General features: G+C 38.4%; 1 protein-coding gene across 1 annotated transcript in view; it reads left to right on the forward strand.

Moving 5' to 3' along the window:
- The window catches only part of FAM117B (family with sequence similarity 117 member B), a 31,660-nt gene extending 17,941 nt beyond the window's left edge, over positions 1-13,719 (forward strand). Inside the window, 4 exon segments of the mRNA XM_030016672.2 lie at positions 2,985-3,128; positions 4,186-4,411; positions 5,247-5,367; positions 7,730-13,719. Of these exon segments, the coding sequence (XP_029872532.1) occupies positions 2,985-3,128; positions 4,186-4,411; positions 5,247-5,367; positions 7,730-8,048 (810 nt within the window). The 3' untranslated portion in view covers positions 8,049-13,719.
- The last annotated feature ends 4,580 nt before the right edge of the window (positions 13,720-18,299 follow it).

The raw sequence follows: 18,299 nt of genomic DNA on the forward strand, positions 1-18,299 counted from the left end.
AGAATCAGGAAATAGTTGGTGAGGAACTTGATCAAGTCCGTGCTGCTGACTACATCTTTTTTCCAGAGCAATTGTATGTTTTTTGTTTGTTTTTTCATGATGCCAGAAATGTTCTATTCTGCCTCTACAGGAAAAGGGGTTTGCAAAAAGGTCATAGCCTTCTCAGGTGATCTCAGGATGCTTCTGAGAATGTTGGATTTTGAATTAATTGCATGGTACTAAATCTGTGAACAGGAGTCAAACCAATGGAATTTTCCTTTATTCTCGGAGAATGTAATGGAGAAAATAGAATTGAGGCCAGAGCTGAAGCCAGATGGAAGAATAAATGGATTAGGTCTTTCAAAATAATCTTTGTTCCTCAGTGCACTTTGCTGATATTATGCTGCTACTTGACACTATGAACCATCAAGTCCCCTCCTTTCATTTTCCTGGGAAGCATGTGTCCTTAATGTCTTACCAATCGAATGATTGATCCTAAGCAACCACTAATACCGAGACCAACTGCATGCAGTTTGCAGTGTTCGGTTTTTTGTGTCACTCTTACCACCATGCATAGGTAGAACATTCCATTTTTAGAGTGGAATTACCATGATGCATTCAACCTTGAGATGGTTTGATGTTAATATCCGGAAGCATCAAATGATCTTGGATTCTGTTTAAATTTCTGTTGCTTGTTTAAAAATTGGAATAGCTTAGAGCATTTTTCTCAAATGCTTGTGAACAATTTAGATTTGTCATCACCCGTATTTCGTATCTCATGAGTTTAAGCCATACCTGTAAGTTTCAGGATTCTAACTGTCCCACACCAAAACTCCCCGTCAGTGTGTTATTAGGTGAGCACTGTAATTATTATCCTGTGTTTGGCACCTTGCTTCATTTTGTGCCTTCCCAAATACGCAGATGAGTTGTAAAGGTTGGTTGCCTATTCCTGTGTGTCAGGGTCCATCTCCATGCAGACCTCTGTGAAGGCAGTATTTCTAATATCAAGTTTCTTGTTTTGAGGCTGGTTGTTCCACCCCTGTAACGGTACCTCCTTCCCTTTCCAGCCTCTGGCACTCCGGGTTAACAAGTCATCCTCGGTCACGTGCAGAATATTATTTCTCTTGGAATTGAAACGTGCTGTATTGAACCATAGTGAACTCTATTGGAGCAACTTGTGCTTTTCTACTTTGAGCTCTTCAAATAGTACTATGATTCTAAGAATTTCTGTGGTAGGCAATCATATTTAAAAGATGGAGAATTCCCATGTTTTGCTAATGGCTGCTGAAATCTTAGACAAGCATACTTGGATTCTGCTTCCTACTTTATAACAAGTTCAGTTTGTCCTAAGAATGTGTATATTTAAAAACTGCGTGCATAAACAGCCTTTATTAGTGCCTAAACTTGTGCTGATATACCTGTATTATGACTGGATATTGACCTGTATTAGTTTACTGGATTGTTGATCCAAGGCCTTGTTTGGAACTGAATTAGCAGGGTTGCTTTCTCAGACTTTTTTGCACTCTTCTCCAGTGGTTTCTGTTTTCTCTTTTTCATCTTCAGGCAAGGCTTTTGAAAGTCTTTCCAAGTTTGGCCATTGTGAGAATGTTTAGTTTTTGTTGACATAAACAGTCACAAGCATTTCCTGAACAGAAGCTTTTGTAGTCCTTGTGCAAGTCTTTTTTTTTTTTTTTTTTTTTAATAGCTATCCTAATGTTTCAGTAAAGCAAAACCAATATAACGTGTAAGCTTTGCTGCCTTAGAGTTTTGTGATTGTGACAATATGTCTGCATTATGATCTGCACTTAGAATTCTCTTGTTTACATTCATCTCTCTAAGGTAGTTTTTCTGCCAGACAAATTTTGCTTGGTTTTTGAGAATTCGCATGCAAGGTTGCAATGCTTTGATGTCAGTCTATGCACAGTCTCGTTACTTAGAGGGGAAAAAAAAACCCCAAACCCATGAACAAACCACTTTGAAGACCAGGTGAGAATGCTACTGTCCTTCAATCAGTAGAGGAGATGTTCTCAACATAGCACACTAGGCCATAGAGTCTAGAAATTTTACACAAGAATTCTGCTGTGACTTTAAGTGTCGTGCTGTTCTTTGAGTTGAACTAAATGTTTGCAGGAAGCATTCTGTTATCTGTAGTAGTGCCCTGCATAATCACCAGGAGTCTGTGTTGAAGTTTAGGGCAGAATCTTCAGATGTTCTGGTAGCATGTTTTTTTAATGGCGGAGGATGCTAATGGAGAGGATGGGAGATCTCGAGAAGTTGTGGTGTACCAAAAGGGGCTTTGGAAGACTTCAGTAAAGTGTTTTCTGAGAATGGAATTTTCATGTGTACTTTGAAACACTGGATTTTTAAAATGTTAATCTTCCTTCTGAAGCAACTATGTATTAACATTTGTGTTTGGGATTTTATTCTTTCTGTGGAAGTCTTCCTAAATTGTTTTGTCAACCTTTTATTCTTAATATAGTTACTACGTTGGTCTTCATTTCTACCATAGTGCAATCTTGCGTTTGTGGAATAATTTTTTTTCTGCATGTGCCACGTTACTGTAGGTAACAGCAGACTTCCATTAAAACCCAATTTTATTGAAATTACAAGTGGTAAATCCAACAGCGAAGGAAGTGAAATTGTGGTACAGCTCACTTCAGAATGTGAATATATTTTAAAGGCTTCAAAAGTACTTAGATTTAAATGTTTACTGTTAAATTTTCACTTGTAAAGCAATGTCAAGCTGGAGGCAAACCATATCAAGGGAAGTTTTGAGACTAGATTGTTGAAAGCTTTTCCTGCTAGAAATTAGATTTGAAACAAAATTCAGGATGTCTGTGTCTTCATGTAAGGCATCCATTTTAACGCAATTGCTATAGTTTCATGTAAATCCTCGATATTGAGGTGTAGATGTATTCTGTTTAAAGGTTCACTTCTGAGTAGAAATAGTAACTGTGTTTTATAAGTAAATCTACATTGCCTTCTCACTGTCTCTGGTTCTTCAGGCTCCCATCCCAAAGAGTGCTCTTGTTCCTGTGATACCTATTACCAAATCAACAGGATCGCGATTCCGAAACAGTGTAGAAGGTCTGAATCAGGAGATTGAGATAATAATTAAGGAGACGGGAGACAAAGAGGAGCAGCTTGTTGTATGTATCTGCCACCATGATTGCTTTCTATAATTATTTTGGTTTTACTTTCAAGGTTTTTAAGTCATAAAATTTGTCTGGAATTAATTATGCTTTCTTTGATAAAGGTAGTTGAAAAGTCTCTTGGAAAGCAAAAAGGAGGAGAGAGTTAAAGCTTGAATCTGAACCTTTTCCTCTGTGATTACTGTGCCGTAATTAGTTTTCTAATAAAATAAGAAATCTCAGTAAAATAGGAGAAGAGACAAAAGGTCTGTTTTGAAAGTTTTTGTAGTAACTTTTTCTTCTCTTTGCCCATGCTGAACTGTCCCCATCCCAGTTGAAGCATAACTTGCCCATTTTTAACTTTAATTTTATTTTTAGGTATTTTTAGAGGTAAATTTAGTAATAAAGTATCAGAAATACAGGGCACGAAGATGATTAAGGGACTGGAACGTCTTTCATGTGAGGAGAGGCTGAGAGAGCTGGGACTGTTCAGCCTTGAGAAGAAAAAGCTCAGGGGGAAGTTATCAATCAATGTGTATAAATATCTGATGTGCAGGAATGAAGAGGAGGGAGCTGGACTCTTCTCAGTAGTGCCCAATAACAGGGCAAGAGGCAGTGGGCATAAATTAAAAACCATTAAATTCAATCTGAACAGAAGAAAAACACCCCCCCCCCCCCCCCCCCCCCCCCCCGCCAAATGTGTGAGGGTGCTCAGAACTGGAGCAAGTTGCCCAGAGAGGTTGTGGAATCACTGTCTGTGGAGATACTCAAAACTTGACTGCACATAGTCCTGGACAGGCTGCTGTAGCTGACTCTGCTTGAGCAGGAGTGTTGGACTGGGTGATCTCAAGAGGTCCCTTCCAACCTCAGCAATTCTGTGATTCTGTGAAATATTGAAAACTGTTGTCCTTAGTTTCTGAAACCGACTTTATTTTCTGTTGGAGTCTTGTGTAATGAATAAAATTTTCTACTTCAAACTGTTTTATGAAACCCGAAAAACCCCTCAGCATTACTGGATTTAAAGAAATTGCTAACCAGACAAGAGCATCCCTTTGATAGCTTTTATTTTTAACAGCCTCAAGATATTCCAGATGGGCACCGTGCACCACCTCCGTTGGTTCAGCGTAGTAGTAGTACTCGCAGCATTGATACTCAAACGCCTGGTGGAGCAGACAGGGGTAGTAACAACAGCAGCCGCTCGCAGTCAGTATCTCCAACCTCATTTCTTACCATCTCTAATGAAGGCAGTGAAGAAAGTCCGTGTTCTACAGATGATCTTCTTGCTGATTCCAGAGATAAAGGTACTGTGTAACTTTAAAAGTTCAACAGTGCTAAACTTTTAACTCATTGCTATGTGCATGAAGACGTAATAAAAGAGGGGATTTGGAGAAATGGTAGAACACTTTTTTTTCTTTCTAAGCAATCTGTTTTTTTCCAAATTGCTCCAAATACTGTGTGCACACATATCTAGTGCTCTTTAATTGAAGCTGGATAGATGTGACTGAGGAATGTGCTTCCCAAACAAGTTTTTGTTTTTAAATAGTAGATTCTTCAAGTATTTTAAGCAAGTTGCTTCTTCAAGAGTATACAGCAACAGGTGGAATGGCAAAGTAGGCTAGTCCTGTTGCTTGTGTCAGGTATTTTTTAGGATCTCAGACAAAATGGGCAACCTTCCAGCATTTCATACATGCACCTGTAAGAGTTTTAACTGTTTGCGGTTTTTTAATTATTCTTTTTTACCAGAAATCTTCTGAGATATACTAGGAGAATTTTATAATTCAACATAAAACCTGTTCTGGTTTTTAAGGAGTATGGCTTCTGCCCATTTCTTTTGGCTAGATGGTGACAGCACAGGACCATAGATTCAGGTTTGCAGTTACAAACTGAAAGTGTCCAGGAATGAACAGAGATTGCAGAGAAGCCTGAAAATTATATAAGGAGAAATAGAAAGGAGGAAAGGGATTGAGATAAGAAAGCTTATTTGCAAATGAAGACTTGGAAGTGAATGAAAATGTTTCTTTATTTTATAATGTTGGTAATGAAGTGGGTTTCAATTTGGGGGGCATTTAAAGATAGTTATTGGGTTTTTTTTTATAGTGTGACACATTTAAGTAATGAGATACTCTGTTCCTGCAGAGAATGGGAATAATTCTCCCTTGCCAAAATATGCTACCTCACCGAAACCCAACAACAGTTACATGTTCAAGCGTGAACCTCCAGAGGGCTGCGAAAAGGTGAAAGTCTTTGAGGAAAGCTTGTAAGTTGATCTTTAACATTCAACATTCATTACCCATTAGTTTATTGCTTTTTGTGTCAGATGAAAATTATTAGTCCAGTTGCTAAAATCATGCTAACATCATGATCTCTGTTGTTTTGTGTGACTATATACTGGTATATATGTATGTATTTTATTGCTGGAATTTTGTGTTAAAACCTTGAGTACTCTTGAGAGGACTGTTTCTTACCTGGGAGATAGTCGGGGAGGAACTCAAATAATCAGGTACAGAGACATGTAATAAGAAACTGTCATGCATGTGCATCAGCTAATATATGTCACGGCTTGACAGGTACATCCAGTAATCTAGAAACTGAAGACCATATTCTTTTCAGCTACATCTATGTAGCTGTGAAACTTTTAGTGACAGAGTGAATTTGACCCTGGGTATTATTGGATGCTTTGGTTATTCTGAAAAAGTCAACTTTTGCCATCTGGGAATATACTGGGAGGGTTTATGTTTTATTATTATTTTCAGTGGAGTTTTTATACCCTTATGTCACTTGGATGTAAGAATCTTAACCTATAGTTAAAAATTTCATTTCATCACACAAGCAGTATAATTTGGTTATAATTCTCTTATGCCTGTGTTATCTCAACAATGCCATCTGGTATAAGTAGTAATTAAAAAAATTAGAGCTGCCTTTATGTATTTTCCATCTCTGATCTTAGCAGATGTTTTTTGAGAGGTGCCTATGGCCTCTCCATAGCAAGGTGGAAAGGGTTACAGTAACTTAAGTTACCTGTCTATTTTAGAATGTGGAAGCTATGTTGCCAACAGATTAGATAGTCTTCACTTGCTCCAAGAACATACTCTATTGTGATTTGACTTGCATTTGCATTTCTTTTCAGATGTCCTTGCTGCATAGCTGTAGGACTGTTCTGCTATAGAGTGAAACAGGCTTCTACAGAAGTGTTTACATAGCTATGGTAGTTCTTAGACACTGCAGTGTCATGCAAAAATCTTTCCCACATCTGGTACTTGCATTCCACACGTACATGAAATACATGAGTGTAACTATTTAAAGCTCAACCTTTGTTTAACACTATTTCTATTTGAAGTTTACTGGATTTTCATTTGGGAAAAAAAATTTATAAATGGGGCTGAATTTTCTGGACACTTAGAGAATCAGCTAACATGGAAACAGTCTATTTCATGAACAGAATTACTTTTCAGAGTAGAGCATCTCCTACAAGAGTATACTGAAAGATCGGCTTGCTGGGCCTAGTGGAATGAAGATAGAAGGGCATATGGCTGTCTTACAAACACATAGAATCATAGAATCATTTAGGTTGGAAAAGACCTTCAAGATCATCGTGTCCAACCATCAACCATGCCCACTAAACCATGTCCTGAAGTGCCTTGTCTATGCTCTTTTTGAATACCTCCAGGGTGTGGAACATGGAAGAGAGGGGGAGGTTATAGGCTAAAGGATAATGCTGGCAACAAGAAAAAATGAGTATAAATTTGTGATGGTTATTTTCCAGCAGGGAAGGGAGGCTTTGGAACAGATTCCCATAGTTTTGTCTTAGAGTTGAACTAGCTCAGTAGACTTACATTGCAGAGTTAGAGATAGACACAGAAGGCATTCCTGTGCTATCCACAATTTCCCTTCCAGCTCTGTCTTTCATGAAGCATGTCTCTCAGTTGACTGAATTACATGCTGAGATGGCAAAACTGCAAGTCAGGATCTAAATGTGCGTTTCACACTTCCTTCCCGGGTTATAGGTACTTGATCATGAATGCCGCTTTGGGAATACTACATTTTACTCTCTGCATTGAGTTTTTAAGTAAGATGGGCTCATTTTTTACAGAGATTCAGGCCACACTCAACTGAACATGCAAAGGAGGCAAAAGACTAGAAAGGGGGATCCCCCTACGATCATGAACAGCTCTAACATATGCAATATTAAGAACATTGCTATGGCAGCTTTCTTTCACAAGGTTTGCTGTATAACGAGTGTTTGTGTGTGGGGCAGAACTTGTTGGGTTGTGAAAGTTTCTGGAGAATGTGATCAAGAATACTTTCTCATGTATTGGGTATGCCAATTCATGGACAAGGTTTGTGATCTGCAACATAAGTTAGTGTCTTCCTTGGGTTTGGAGACAGCCTGCCCTAAGAACATGCTGTTTATCTCGTAGTATGTGTAAACAAGCAGTTTAAACCATCTTGCCATTTGCCGTATGGTGCAAGTGTCATTAAGGCGTTATTGAGTAGCTAAAATTCTTTAAGTTTAAACCTCAACTTATTTCTGGTGATGTGTTCAGCAATACATACCTGCCATTGACAGAATTTGATTGTTCAATGTAATTTTGAAACTATTGTATGTATTTTATTTCTAGGCCAAAGCCATTGCATGAAATTCCAGCCTTCTACTGCCCTGACAAGAACAAAGTGAATTTCATTCCTAAAAGTGGCTCTGCTTTCTGTCTTGTCAGCATCCTCAAGCCACTTCTTCCCACACAGGATCTCACGCTTAAGGGCACTACACACAGCCTGACTGTCTCCTCCAGCATGACACCCAGTTTGTTACAGCCCATTTCTATGGCCTCCTTGTCTACAAACACAGATCAAGACAGGATCTCTCGTGGAACAAGTACAGTAATACCACAGACCTCTATACTCCAGCAACCGGGACATACTGAGGAAGCTGAAGGATAGATTTAGATTGTTTTGACATTTTTCTGGGCGACTACTGGGGAAAAATTGGAACCAGTTGACTGGACCTTTCTGATCACACTATTTGCATTGTTTTAACAATTTATGGCACTGTCATAATTGAACTGTTTGTATAATTGACAGTTTGGTAGTGCATTGAGAAGTGCAGGAGGATGCAGCAGCTGATACTCTGTTGCACTTTCTGCTTATGAAGGCTCCGGTTCTGTTTCTCTCCTGCTTTTTTAAACACTGGTGTAAAGAAAGACAGTCATAATCCTTTGCCGTTTAAAGGACCAGTTGTTGTGATGCTGTGTGTCCTTTGACTTTTTTCCCATTAAAACAAAAATCTAAAGACCAACCAGCTGATCCCATTTACCATTGTAATCTGCAGAGGGAGGGGCAATCAGATGGTTTTGCAAGATGTCTTTTGTATGAAAATGTGTATTTTGTAACAAAAATTTGCCTTTTCTGGTGCGTAGCAGATGGTGTTTAGAAGATACTTCCCTGGTGATGATTCCCCCCCACGTTTTTTGTTGGTTTTTTTTTTTTTTTTTTTAGGAAAGGTTCTTTTTTACTTGGCTGTTTTACAGCTGCTGGGACCAAAGGATTGCTGAAGTATTTTGGCAGTCTCAAATTATGTGACCTTGCTGAACAGCCTCACCTCTAAACAGAATAAGACAAGTTAATATGTTTGCAACTTCTAAAACAGAAGAGTATCCAAAAAGCAGTGTTAGTATATAGTCTACATTTTTTTGATATCGGAAGTTTGTGCTTCAGGTAAGTCACGTTCTTAAAACTCCTTCCTTCACAGAATTCCCACCAGTGTTAGTTTATTGGCTGGAAAATTGCATTTTAAAGCACTTGCCCCAGTATTGTTCTATTTGTCTGTAGGATTTTTGTGCAGGGGTGGGGAAAAAACATGTTACCCTCTTACTCAGTATTCTTTCTTCCAGAAGATATGCCTCTTGCCTCTTACAGGCTTGCTTGGCTACTTATGGAGTTAGTCAGCCTGAATCATTAATAGCTCTTGGCACAAATTTGCTCTGATGTGACTCATCACTGTATTATAGACCCTGGTCACATAATACTGAAATATCTGTGCATGATTTCCTCCCTTTTTGTCATAGTGGTGTTTTGTGTGTCTGTTGAAGGTGATGGTTTGTCAGGCATGGTATCTGTTACACAGAAGTTTACAGCAGCAGATACATTCTCCCTTTTTGACTAGCAACTTAGGCTGGCATGTAAAACAGAGGATTTTTTGATACCTCGTCTGTCCTGATGTGCAGCAGTTTATGGTTCCTTTGAAATTATAATAAAAAATGAAAATGGGGGGAAAGGCAATTGCAAACGGAAACTGTTCAGGAACTTCAGTGAGGTTTCTCACGTGTTCCTGGAGCGCGTTACTTGGGTTTGAGTAAATACAATATAGATGTGCAAAAAACTTCAGTGACCTGAATACCAGTGTCGTCATCAACTTAGAAAACAAGTTGACCTTGTACCTCTTTTACAGAGTTAGATTCAGTAATTTCAAAGTGTCATCATGGACAGTCTCTGGGTCTGAATATTGGTCTGTTACACATGAGCAGTTCTCACTGGCTTGCATATACATAGCTTCCATGGGTCAGTTGCATACTTGGGTCCCCTCATAACTGCATCTATTTAAAGATGATACTGCAAATATAACAATTTTGTGCAATGCTTAATATGCTAAATTTGGTTGCAAACATTTCACTTGGGAGAAGAAAAAACCCTGCATACCTGTGCAGATAATAGTCATAGTTTTGGTGCACACTTATTTTTCTTTCAAATCCTACATAAATAAGATAGCAACGTACTTTACTCAGCAAGTAAGTGTAAATCTCACTAGCATGTGCTAGTCCTGTGTTCATAGTATAATGAACCCCTTTTTAAAACATTATGCAAAAATTCAGCAAATGAAAAATGTACCAGGAAGTATTAAAATTTTAGACCTGTTAAATTAGCAAACAAGCAGAATTTGGTTTACTCTTCTTCTTCCCATGAAAATAGCTAGGATTATGCAGATGGGACTAAAGAACTCTGTTTTGAAGTAACAGCTCTGATTTACACTGAAGAAGTTGTTGCGGGACAGAGTTTTAAAATAAGCAGCTTTGTGCATCAAATTTGTGTAATTTGGCCAGTTGATAATTCTTTTCTAGGTTTTGTGGATATTAATTGGTTTCTTCTAAAACAGTTACAGTGCAATTTGAAGTCTAAAATTTACTGCTTTAGACAGGTTTGTTTAAACCTGGTATGACTGGAAGATTAGATCCTTCAGGTGAAGGAAGTACTTGTAAGTCTGTTTTCTGTTTCTGTAATGGTAGCATGTAAAGAGCTTCTCCATCAATACCAAACTGCCTAGTGCTTTATCAGGAGATCTTAACTGAATGGTTAAGAACCAAAGGGCTAAAGTTAACAAATAGCCTTTATTACAGCCTTGAGACTTAACTGACTTCACCAAAACTGCATTCTCATGTTTGTTTTCATCACAGAGTGACTCTCCCAAATAGCAGTGGGCTTTCTTACCCTAGGACTTTCTTTTGCACCTGTTGTTGTAGTACTTGAGCATCTCTTTGGTAGTTTACATTGTATGTTATTGGACAATGTACTGTACAAATTAGTGAGCTGCTCTGATAAAAACCAAATGTAAATGTGTGAGGTTTCTGCTTTTTATAAAAACAAACTGCTTTCAGGACAACATTCAGTCTTTTTTTTATATGCAGGACAACTCTACTATTGCTGTGGCAGCTCTACTTTATTATGAATCCACACTAAAGACTCAGAATTAAGAAAATATGACAGCTCTTGTTCTGAGACCAGCTTTTACATGTGTGCATACAAAAATTAGCCTTAAACTTTTTATGTGCTGTCTTGTGCCATAGCAGAGCTGTTAGATAAAATATTTAAATCAATTTCAAAATAGCTTTGAGAGTGCATGGAGCTTTTTAAAAATTCTTTTATGTAAGGGTGGGATATTCAGTTTTTTGGGGGGTTGACCCATGCATTACTCAAGCAGAGTTTTACTGAAAGGGTTCAAGTTCTTTTGGCATACTTTAAATCCTAACTATGCATAGACCTAGTCAGTTCCTTGATTGCCTACTTTGTAGCTTAAAAAAAATTAAAGGTCTATTTTTATGCACAACTTGACACACTTGATATTCTTGTTTTCTTAGTATTTTACACTTCTAGCCACACTTAAAGGCTGGAGGCAGTGTTCAGTAACACTGACAGTTGATTTTGAGATATACTAAATGGTGTTCCTCCAGTTGTAAATTCTGCGTAAGTCACAAGGAAGGAGGTCATTGTTTGTAATGAAGGTCCATGGTGGCAGCTATGACTATTGGAATCCTTTTTTAAAAAACTCAAGGCACAAGGGAAGAGGACTTCTTTGTTAAAGTTTGACCTGCTTCAGCTATTCTTTCCTTGCTTGGTGCCGTAATCCTGTAGGAACATATTTAAGTACTTGGAAAAGTGACAGATACATATACATATGAGTACATATATCTTGGAAAGAAATTCTTGGTTGCATGTACATGTCCCAAGTGAGGAAAAAAGGGAGTGAAAATTAAATATTGCGTACTGTGGAAGTAATGATTGCTGTGTTTGATTTATGTAAAGCAATAGCAGCTCTTAAAAAGTATGTTTAGTCTCAGGGCTATTTTTTGGTTTGTTCTAAAATACAATGTACTGGAATTCAGAATCTGAGATTGTTGGAAAACACTGAAGCTGAGCCTTTTAGGAAGAAAAAAAACAAAATCATATCCGTTAACCTTTCTTCTGCCTCAGGCCTAACTTTGTGTTGCTTATTGAGCTTAACAGAATTCAGTGGTACAGCAATAATTCCTTGCTGAAGTATTACCTGTTCTCTTCCTGCCATCTCTGAAATGCTAACCGATGTCTTCACAGTAACTCATTGCCAGTGATGTCCATATTTCCTCACTGAATGTTTCCTTGCTGAGTATCTGACAGTTTCTCTGTGAAACTGAAAGGGCAAAGGAGAAGGCATAGAAAGTCACCAGAGACTTGCAGTTGCAAAGATCAGTGCTGCAGGGTGACTTCTTAGGTATCCTGATTTCCATTTGACTTATCGAGTGCACACACACATACAGTCTGCATAGGTCTGCTGCTTTTATCTTCATGGTTTGAGGCAGGACTGGTATTTGTAAGAATCTTTTTTTTATGGACAGACTTGCAGACCTGTTCTCATCCAGAACTGATACGCGCTTACACGTATCTCCATAGCAAAGCTTGTGTGTCATTCTTACTTGTTCTCATGAAATGAATATAACCTGCAAAAAAGACCCTTGACATAAAAGCATCCAAACACTTGAGAAGGTCAGGACTGTGCTTTCTCCATATAATTCCATAGTTTTAAGTGTGTGCCGTTCATCAAATGTCATAGCCTAAAGATGTCATTATGGCTTAGACCCAAATGAAGTTGCCATGTATTAAAATAAAAATGTTCACTTTTAGAAAAGGTAATAGAAGGCATGCCTTTCCTAACCTAGGGAGGTGAAAAGCACTGTGGAAAAATTGGTTTCATTGTGATTGAAGAGTTCTTACGGAATTGTTTTTCTAAACCTGGGTATGCAGGAAAAGAAAATGACCACTTATAGCAAGACGTACCTGTATATTTTCTTGACATGAGTTTGTGAGTGTGCAGCAACTCTGAAAATCAGTTCTGCTTTTAGCATTTTGTTTATACAAAGAATGACCTAGATGCATTGTTTTGAAACTGTTACTTTGGTGTCAAGTCAAGTGGGGAGAGAATGTTAACTATTCACAAGTGTTTTGTGAATTTCCAGTCCTGTACCCCAACTGAATTGCAACAGTCTCTTTCTGAATGCTCCAAATGTAAATGGAGTCCTGTTACTGCTTGCTTGATTTCATTGCATGTCATCAGTAAATACTTAAGGTATGGTCTTTGTTTAATAGTTCTTCATTGGGATTTGTATTTGACTACAGAGACTTCTGTAGTGTTGAAAGGTCTGTCTGAATTGCAGAAGAGGACTTGGCCTGATAACACTGCAAGTTAACATTTCTTACACAAATTCCTTTCAAAACAACTCTGGAAAATCTAGTAAGCTTAAAAAAAAGAAAAAAACTTTCTGGACATCTCATCCACCCTAATTGTCAATGTACTGATAGTTAAAGAAGAATATTGCTTGGCTTTATTCTAAATTATTTCATTTATAATATGTGCAATTTTTGAGGGTAGCAGTCAAGGGGTGTCTAAAACTGCCATTAGATTTGCCTTTGTATGAAATTGGCTGATATGTTTTCCTCTGTTACACTGTGATAACTTGTGGAGCTGTTCTTGCATATGTTGTACTGATAGGTTACTTGTTGCATGTAAGGTGATTTTTGTAAGCCAGAGGAGTTCCAGGGATGTTCTGCAAAAAGGGCCTATTCTGAGGTGATGTACACTGGTGTAAAACTGGAGCAGCTCAACTAATTTCAATGGAATTCTTGATTTACACTAGTCTCTTTGCTATGTGTAGTTATGCCAGTACTATTTTGCACAATGTTATTTCGAATCTTGAGTTCTGACTTGTGAACTGTTTCTACTGAAAACAGTGAAAATTTTACAAACTGCAATAGTGGAATGTTTTTGGGATTATTTTTTTTTTCCTAAAATAAAAAGTCATCACTTCAAGCTATGGGCTAATCTTGGATTTATTTTTAGTAGCAAAGGGTTTTGTGTGCTCTGATAGCCTGAAGATTTGCCTGAGGATTTACCCTGAGGGTAGTAGGCATTTACTTCAAATAAAATATATACTTTTAATGCTTTAAGAGGAAGTTCATCAGGATGAAAATCTCTTGATTAATCCATACCTTTATTCCTCTAGTGCATCCTCAGAATAGCCCTGAGAGTCTGCCTTTCCCCATCTTCATCTGCAGTAGGTTTGGTCAGGTCCTGAGCACTTTACGATTCCACTATTAGGGGAAAATGCCCCAAGTCCTAGATTTTAGGAATGGAAGGATTCAGCATGTGTTCTCCTGGGAGTGAAGGTATGGGAACAGGACTGAGGAAAAAAAGACCTGGATTCCTGCTGGTAGGTTCATACTGCTGTTCAGTAAAATGCAACTGCTGAAGCCTACCTGGGAAGGTACTTAGGCTGTTTGTTGAAATAGTCTCATAAGCTACATGTTTCTGTTCGCTCAAAACAAGCTTCTTTCTTCATGAGCAGAATTTGGAGCCAGGGCTCCTTTACACTAGAAATAGTGAGCTAGATAAATTATGTGTTTGGGGGTTTCTTGCTAGCTCATGTATTAAATTTAAGTCTAATTTGTCTAAAAGGCTTGGAGTAATTCCCCTTCTGGAAAATCATTGTCAACTGTATTTCATTCCAGAATGAAGAGAGAGGTAGAAGATTTCCCTGAATCTTGAGGAATTGGAAGGATTTCTAGTGTGTACCCCTCAAAGCAGGGCTAGCTTGTGCTTTTCCATCAGTGGAAAGAGTTGGACCAATACATGGGACAGCAGCATCAACTTCCCAAGAGTGTGCATTTCACAGCCAGAGCCTGTGGGTAAATTCGCGCCCAACTCAGAAACTACTTGGTTAAAACGTAAAAGAGGAATTCACAGACACAAGTCTGGGGTGGAATACAAGAGTCTTTTCTGTATTTGATGCTTGCTTACATTTTATTTTTTTTCACCTGTTCAGTTGCCTGTGGTTGTTTGCCTGTCTCCAGGTGAACAGGACCTGATTCTTTATTAAATAGGTTGTTACCACATTCTCCATTAAACTGTTTCTTCACCACCGACTGCAAATCTAGTATTTATGGTTTCATGCATGTAACAATGATTTTACTGTAAATACATCTGGTGTTTAAATTCTTTTCACACGTTGTATTACACATAGGTAAACTGCAAGACACGTTAAGAGGCTGATGAAGATAATCTATGAAGACAGAGAACTGAAAGAATAACTCTGTGTGGTGAGCAATGACAGTCCTCCCAATTCTTGATGCACTGTTTTCATTGTGAGCAGTTATATTCCTCAGTTAAATAGCTGCTCATTTTGTTTCTTCAGATCGTGAGAGACAGAATCAGGCAGGAGACCAGCTAGGAGAATTTCTTGGGTGTCTCAGTTTTTTTTTTTTTTTTCCGTAGAGTTAGGTCTGATTGCGTAGCAAATTGGTATAGGAGTTGTAAGCCAAGGCTGCTTGTGTTTTATCCTATTGCCTTGTTGTCCTCTTCCTTCCTCTTGGCTCTCTGCTCAGCATTTGGAAGTTGTATAAGTTGGTCATCCCACCCAGACTTTGAAACTTTTCAAGTGTTACTGTCTTAAAATATTCCTTCTGTATACGGCATTTACAGTAGCACTGTTCAGCTGCCAGACGTGTGCTGGTTAAGTGCTGTGTAAAGTAGACTTCAGGTTAGAATAGAGTGGAGGAAATAATTCAGGTGAAGTTCTCCCACACTTCAAGTAGGCTGGATTCATCACCACTGCATGTGCCCTGTTTCCAAGTCTTACTCCTGCCAAACAAGCCCTATTTACCTCCTCCTGCGCTGTCTGTTTACAGAACCCTGTTTCACATACCTGAAGCTGTGGCCCTGTAACTGATGCTTGTACTGATGTAGGAACATATCTGTAATGAGTAACACTTTCACATTGTGGTGACATTGCTTGTAGGAAAGAAAAAATTCAGTAGTAGATTAAACACTAATTACTGCAAGCAAAGTAGAACACTGTTCATTAATTCCTACACTTACGAGCATGGGTACGTAACTGCTGTGATTAGGCTGTTGATTAAGAAACTGTTTGTTACACAGTACGTTGTGGATGCCTTTTCTAACAATAGATGTGTATCTGACCAGTGTAAACACTTGCACTGTAAACACTAATTTCACTGTTGATGGAAATGGCTACTGGGGAGGTTTCTCCGTTTCCTAGCAGCAGGTGCTCCACTACAAGTTTGTGAACAGTGAGCACTGCCAGAATTCATCTGGCTGTGTATGTCAGGCAGGCAGGAGGTGAGAATCTGTTCTGTTTGCACTTCTTCATCTTTCTGAATCTCTGAAGTTAATTACGAGTTAGGGCAGAATTTGACCTGCTGGACAAATTAACAAAAAGGCTACATCCCGGCCTAGCCCAAATCTTTCATGTGGCTTTTGCAAATTCAAGATTTTAATTGTGTCTCAAAAATACTCTTCTGTATACAGAATTCATAGAAGCACTGCTCAGCTGCAAGACATATTTGGGTGATGTGTAGGGTAGATGAGGAGCTACAGCAGAATTTGGTTTACAATTTGCAGGCAAAACTCTCTGTAATTGCTGCAGTGAATACAGTTAAAATCAACTGGGAAACTACAAACTAGGCTGAGCAGTCAGATAATTACGAGTTGCTTCTCTCCTGAGGTGAAGTTTTTGTTCCCATTTTCTCTTTAAATAGAGCAGTTTGTTTAAAAAAAAACCCAAACACACAAACAAAAACAAAACCAAAAAAACCCCAAACCCAAACAAAAGTAGACCACTCTCAACCTTTTGTGAGTTGTAGATATTTAATCCTTCGTTAAGAGGTTGCTTAACAGCATGTTCCTGTGGTATGTATGGAACAATTCCCTTTCCCCACACAGAAAATTATGTTTTCATAATGACTTTTGATGCAAGGTGTAGGCCATGTCTTCAGCCCATAAAGCTGATCTTCAGGTTTCTGGGAGCTGTTTGCTAAGTTCCAACAAATTTCTTCAAATAAAAGTGCAAGGCGATGTCCTTGCCCCAAGAATAGGATGGATGGCGGCATTCTCCTGCAGAAGTGTAACAGCTGCCATCCCAAATCACCAATATCCACCCACACCATAAGCCAAATATAGGGAGAGCGACAGGTCACTTAGTTCAGGAGTCGCAACACGGGGCGATTTTGATCTTAAACTGCAAGCTCTGGACAGCATCTAATGCAGCTGTTCAAGTACCATAGTTTCACAAATGTGTCTTCAGTTCCATTGCTTGTTTAAAGCACTATCGCCTCATTGCCTGTTTTTTTCTTCCACAGTCAAAATAGCCTTTAAAACCCACTGCTGTGCATTCAGAACTGACAGGATCTGAAATGCAAGAGCAGCTAGAGTCTGCATAAACTAAAAGAAATGTTCAGACTGTGTCCTGCAGTGTATTTCTCCATGGCCTAAGGCTTACTGGAGCCCACAGAGGGTTGATACTATTTTTCGTGCTGCAAGAAGGTAATTACAAGTTAAGGAAGAGCTTGACCAATGTCATCTTGTACTAGGCAAATTCATAACAGGGCTACATCCTGGCCTAACCTGGACTTTTTTTGTGTGTGTGTGTTTCTTTGGCAATATCAAGATTTTAACCATGAGATTCCCAAGTTCCCTCATTTTTGGCACACTGGATCTATATTTCTAACTGTAGTAGAAACAGTGCAGAACCTGTGGTCAATCTCACCTTTGTTGCCAAAAAAGTTCCTGTGAAATTGCAGATAGCCAGCAGAATAATTCTAAAGCTTTCAAAATGCAGTTAAAACTGAAAAGTCATGGCTTCCTCAGCATTGGGAAATGATACCATCATCCTATCCACTTTTATGTCCCAAATTCAGTTTTGCTGTCTCAGAAGTGTGAGTCCTAAGCATGTGATTTTCTTGAAGATAAAATAGTTAAAAAGAATCCATTGTATGCCCTGGAGTATTTTCCTGGTACTAGTATTTGCCTGGTAACCCCAGGGACTTTATTTTTAGAAGACCATGGGATAAAAAGTAATTAGCTAGATCTAGTTTCCCCCCACCTTTTTTTTCCGTCTGTGATGTGTCAGAAAACAAGTCTTTTCTGCATTGAATCGTGCCAGCTTAATAGGCTTTCAAACAGCTCTAAAATGTCCCAAACCCAAGGTGTTAAGAGACTGATTTTTCTCTTAAAGCTCATAGTAGGATCCTTTAATGCTGTTCTCCTTGGAACTTAAATGTCCACCATCATGCCAGATGATGATGTATGTATGGAGTGGGATTTAAGCATTCTTTATAATGGTAAAATGAAATTAGTCTGTTTTGAAAACGACTGTAACAAAATACCATAAATATTTGCCTGTTGGATAACTATAAACATTAAGCAGTTCATCTGCTGAATATCCAGTGGCATCTGGATTCAAAAGGAGATCCAGATCTGCAAAAAGGCTGAGCTAATGTTGATACAGCTTCAGTCATATTCCGAACAGCTAGAAAAAAGACAAGACGAAGTAATATTTTTGTTAAATCTAATAAGACCTTTTTAAATAATATTTA

Source organism: Aquila chrysaetos, chromosome 6 (genome assembly GCF_900496995.4).
Source record: "Aquila chrysaetos chrysaetos chromosome 6, bAquChr1.4, whole genome shotgun sequence".
NCBI classification, from domain to species: domain Eukaryota; kingdom Metazoa; phylum Chordata; class Aves; order Accipitriformes; family Accipitridae; genus Aquila; species Aquila chrysaetos.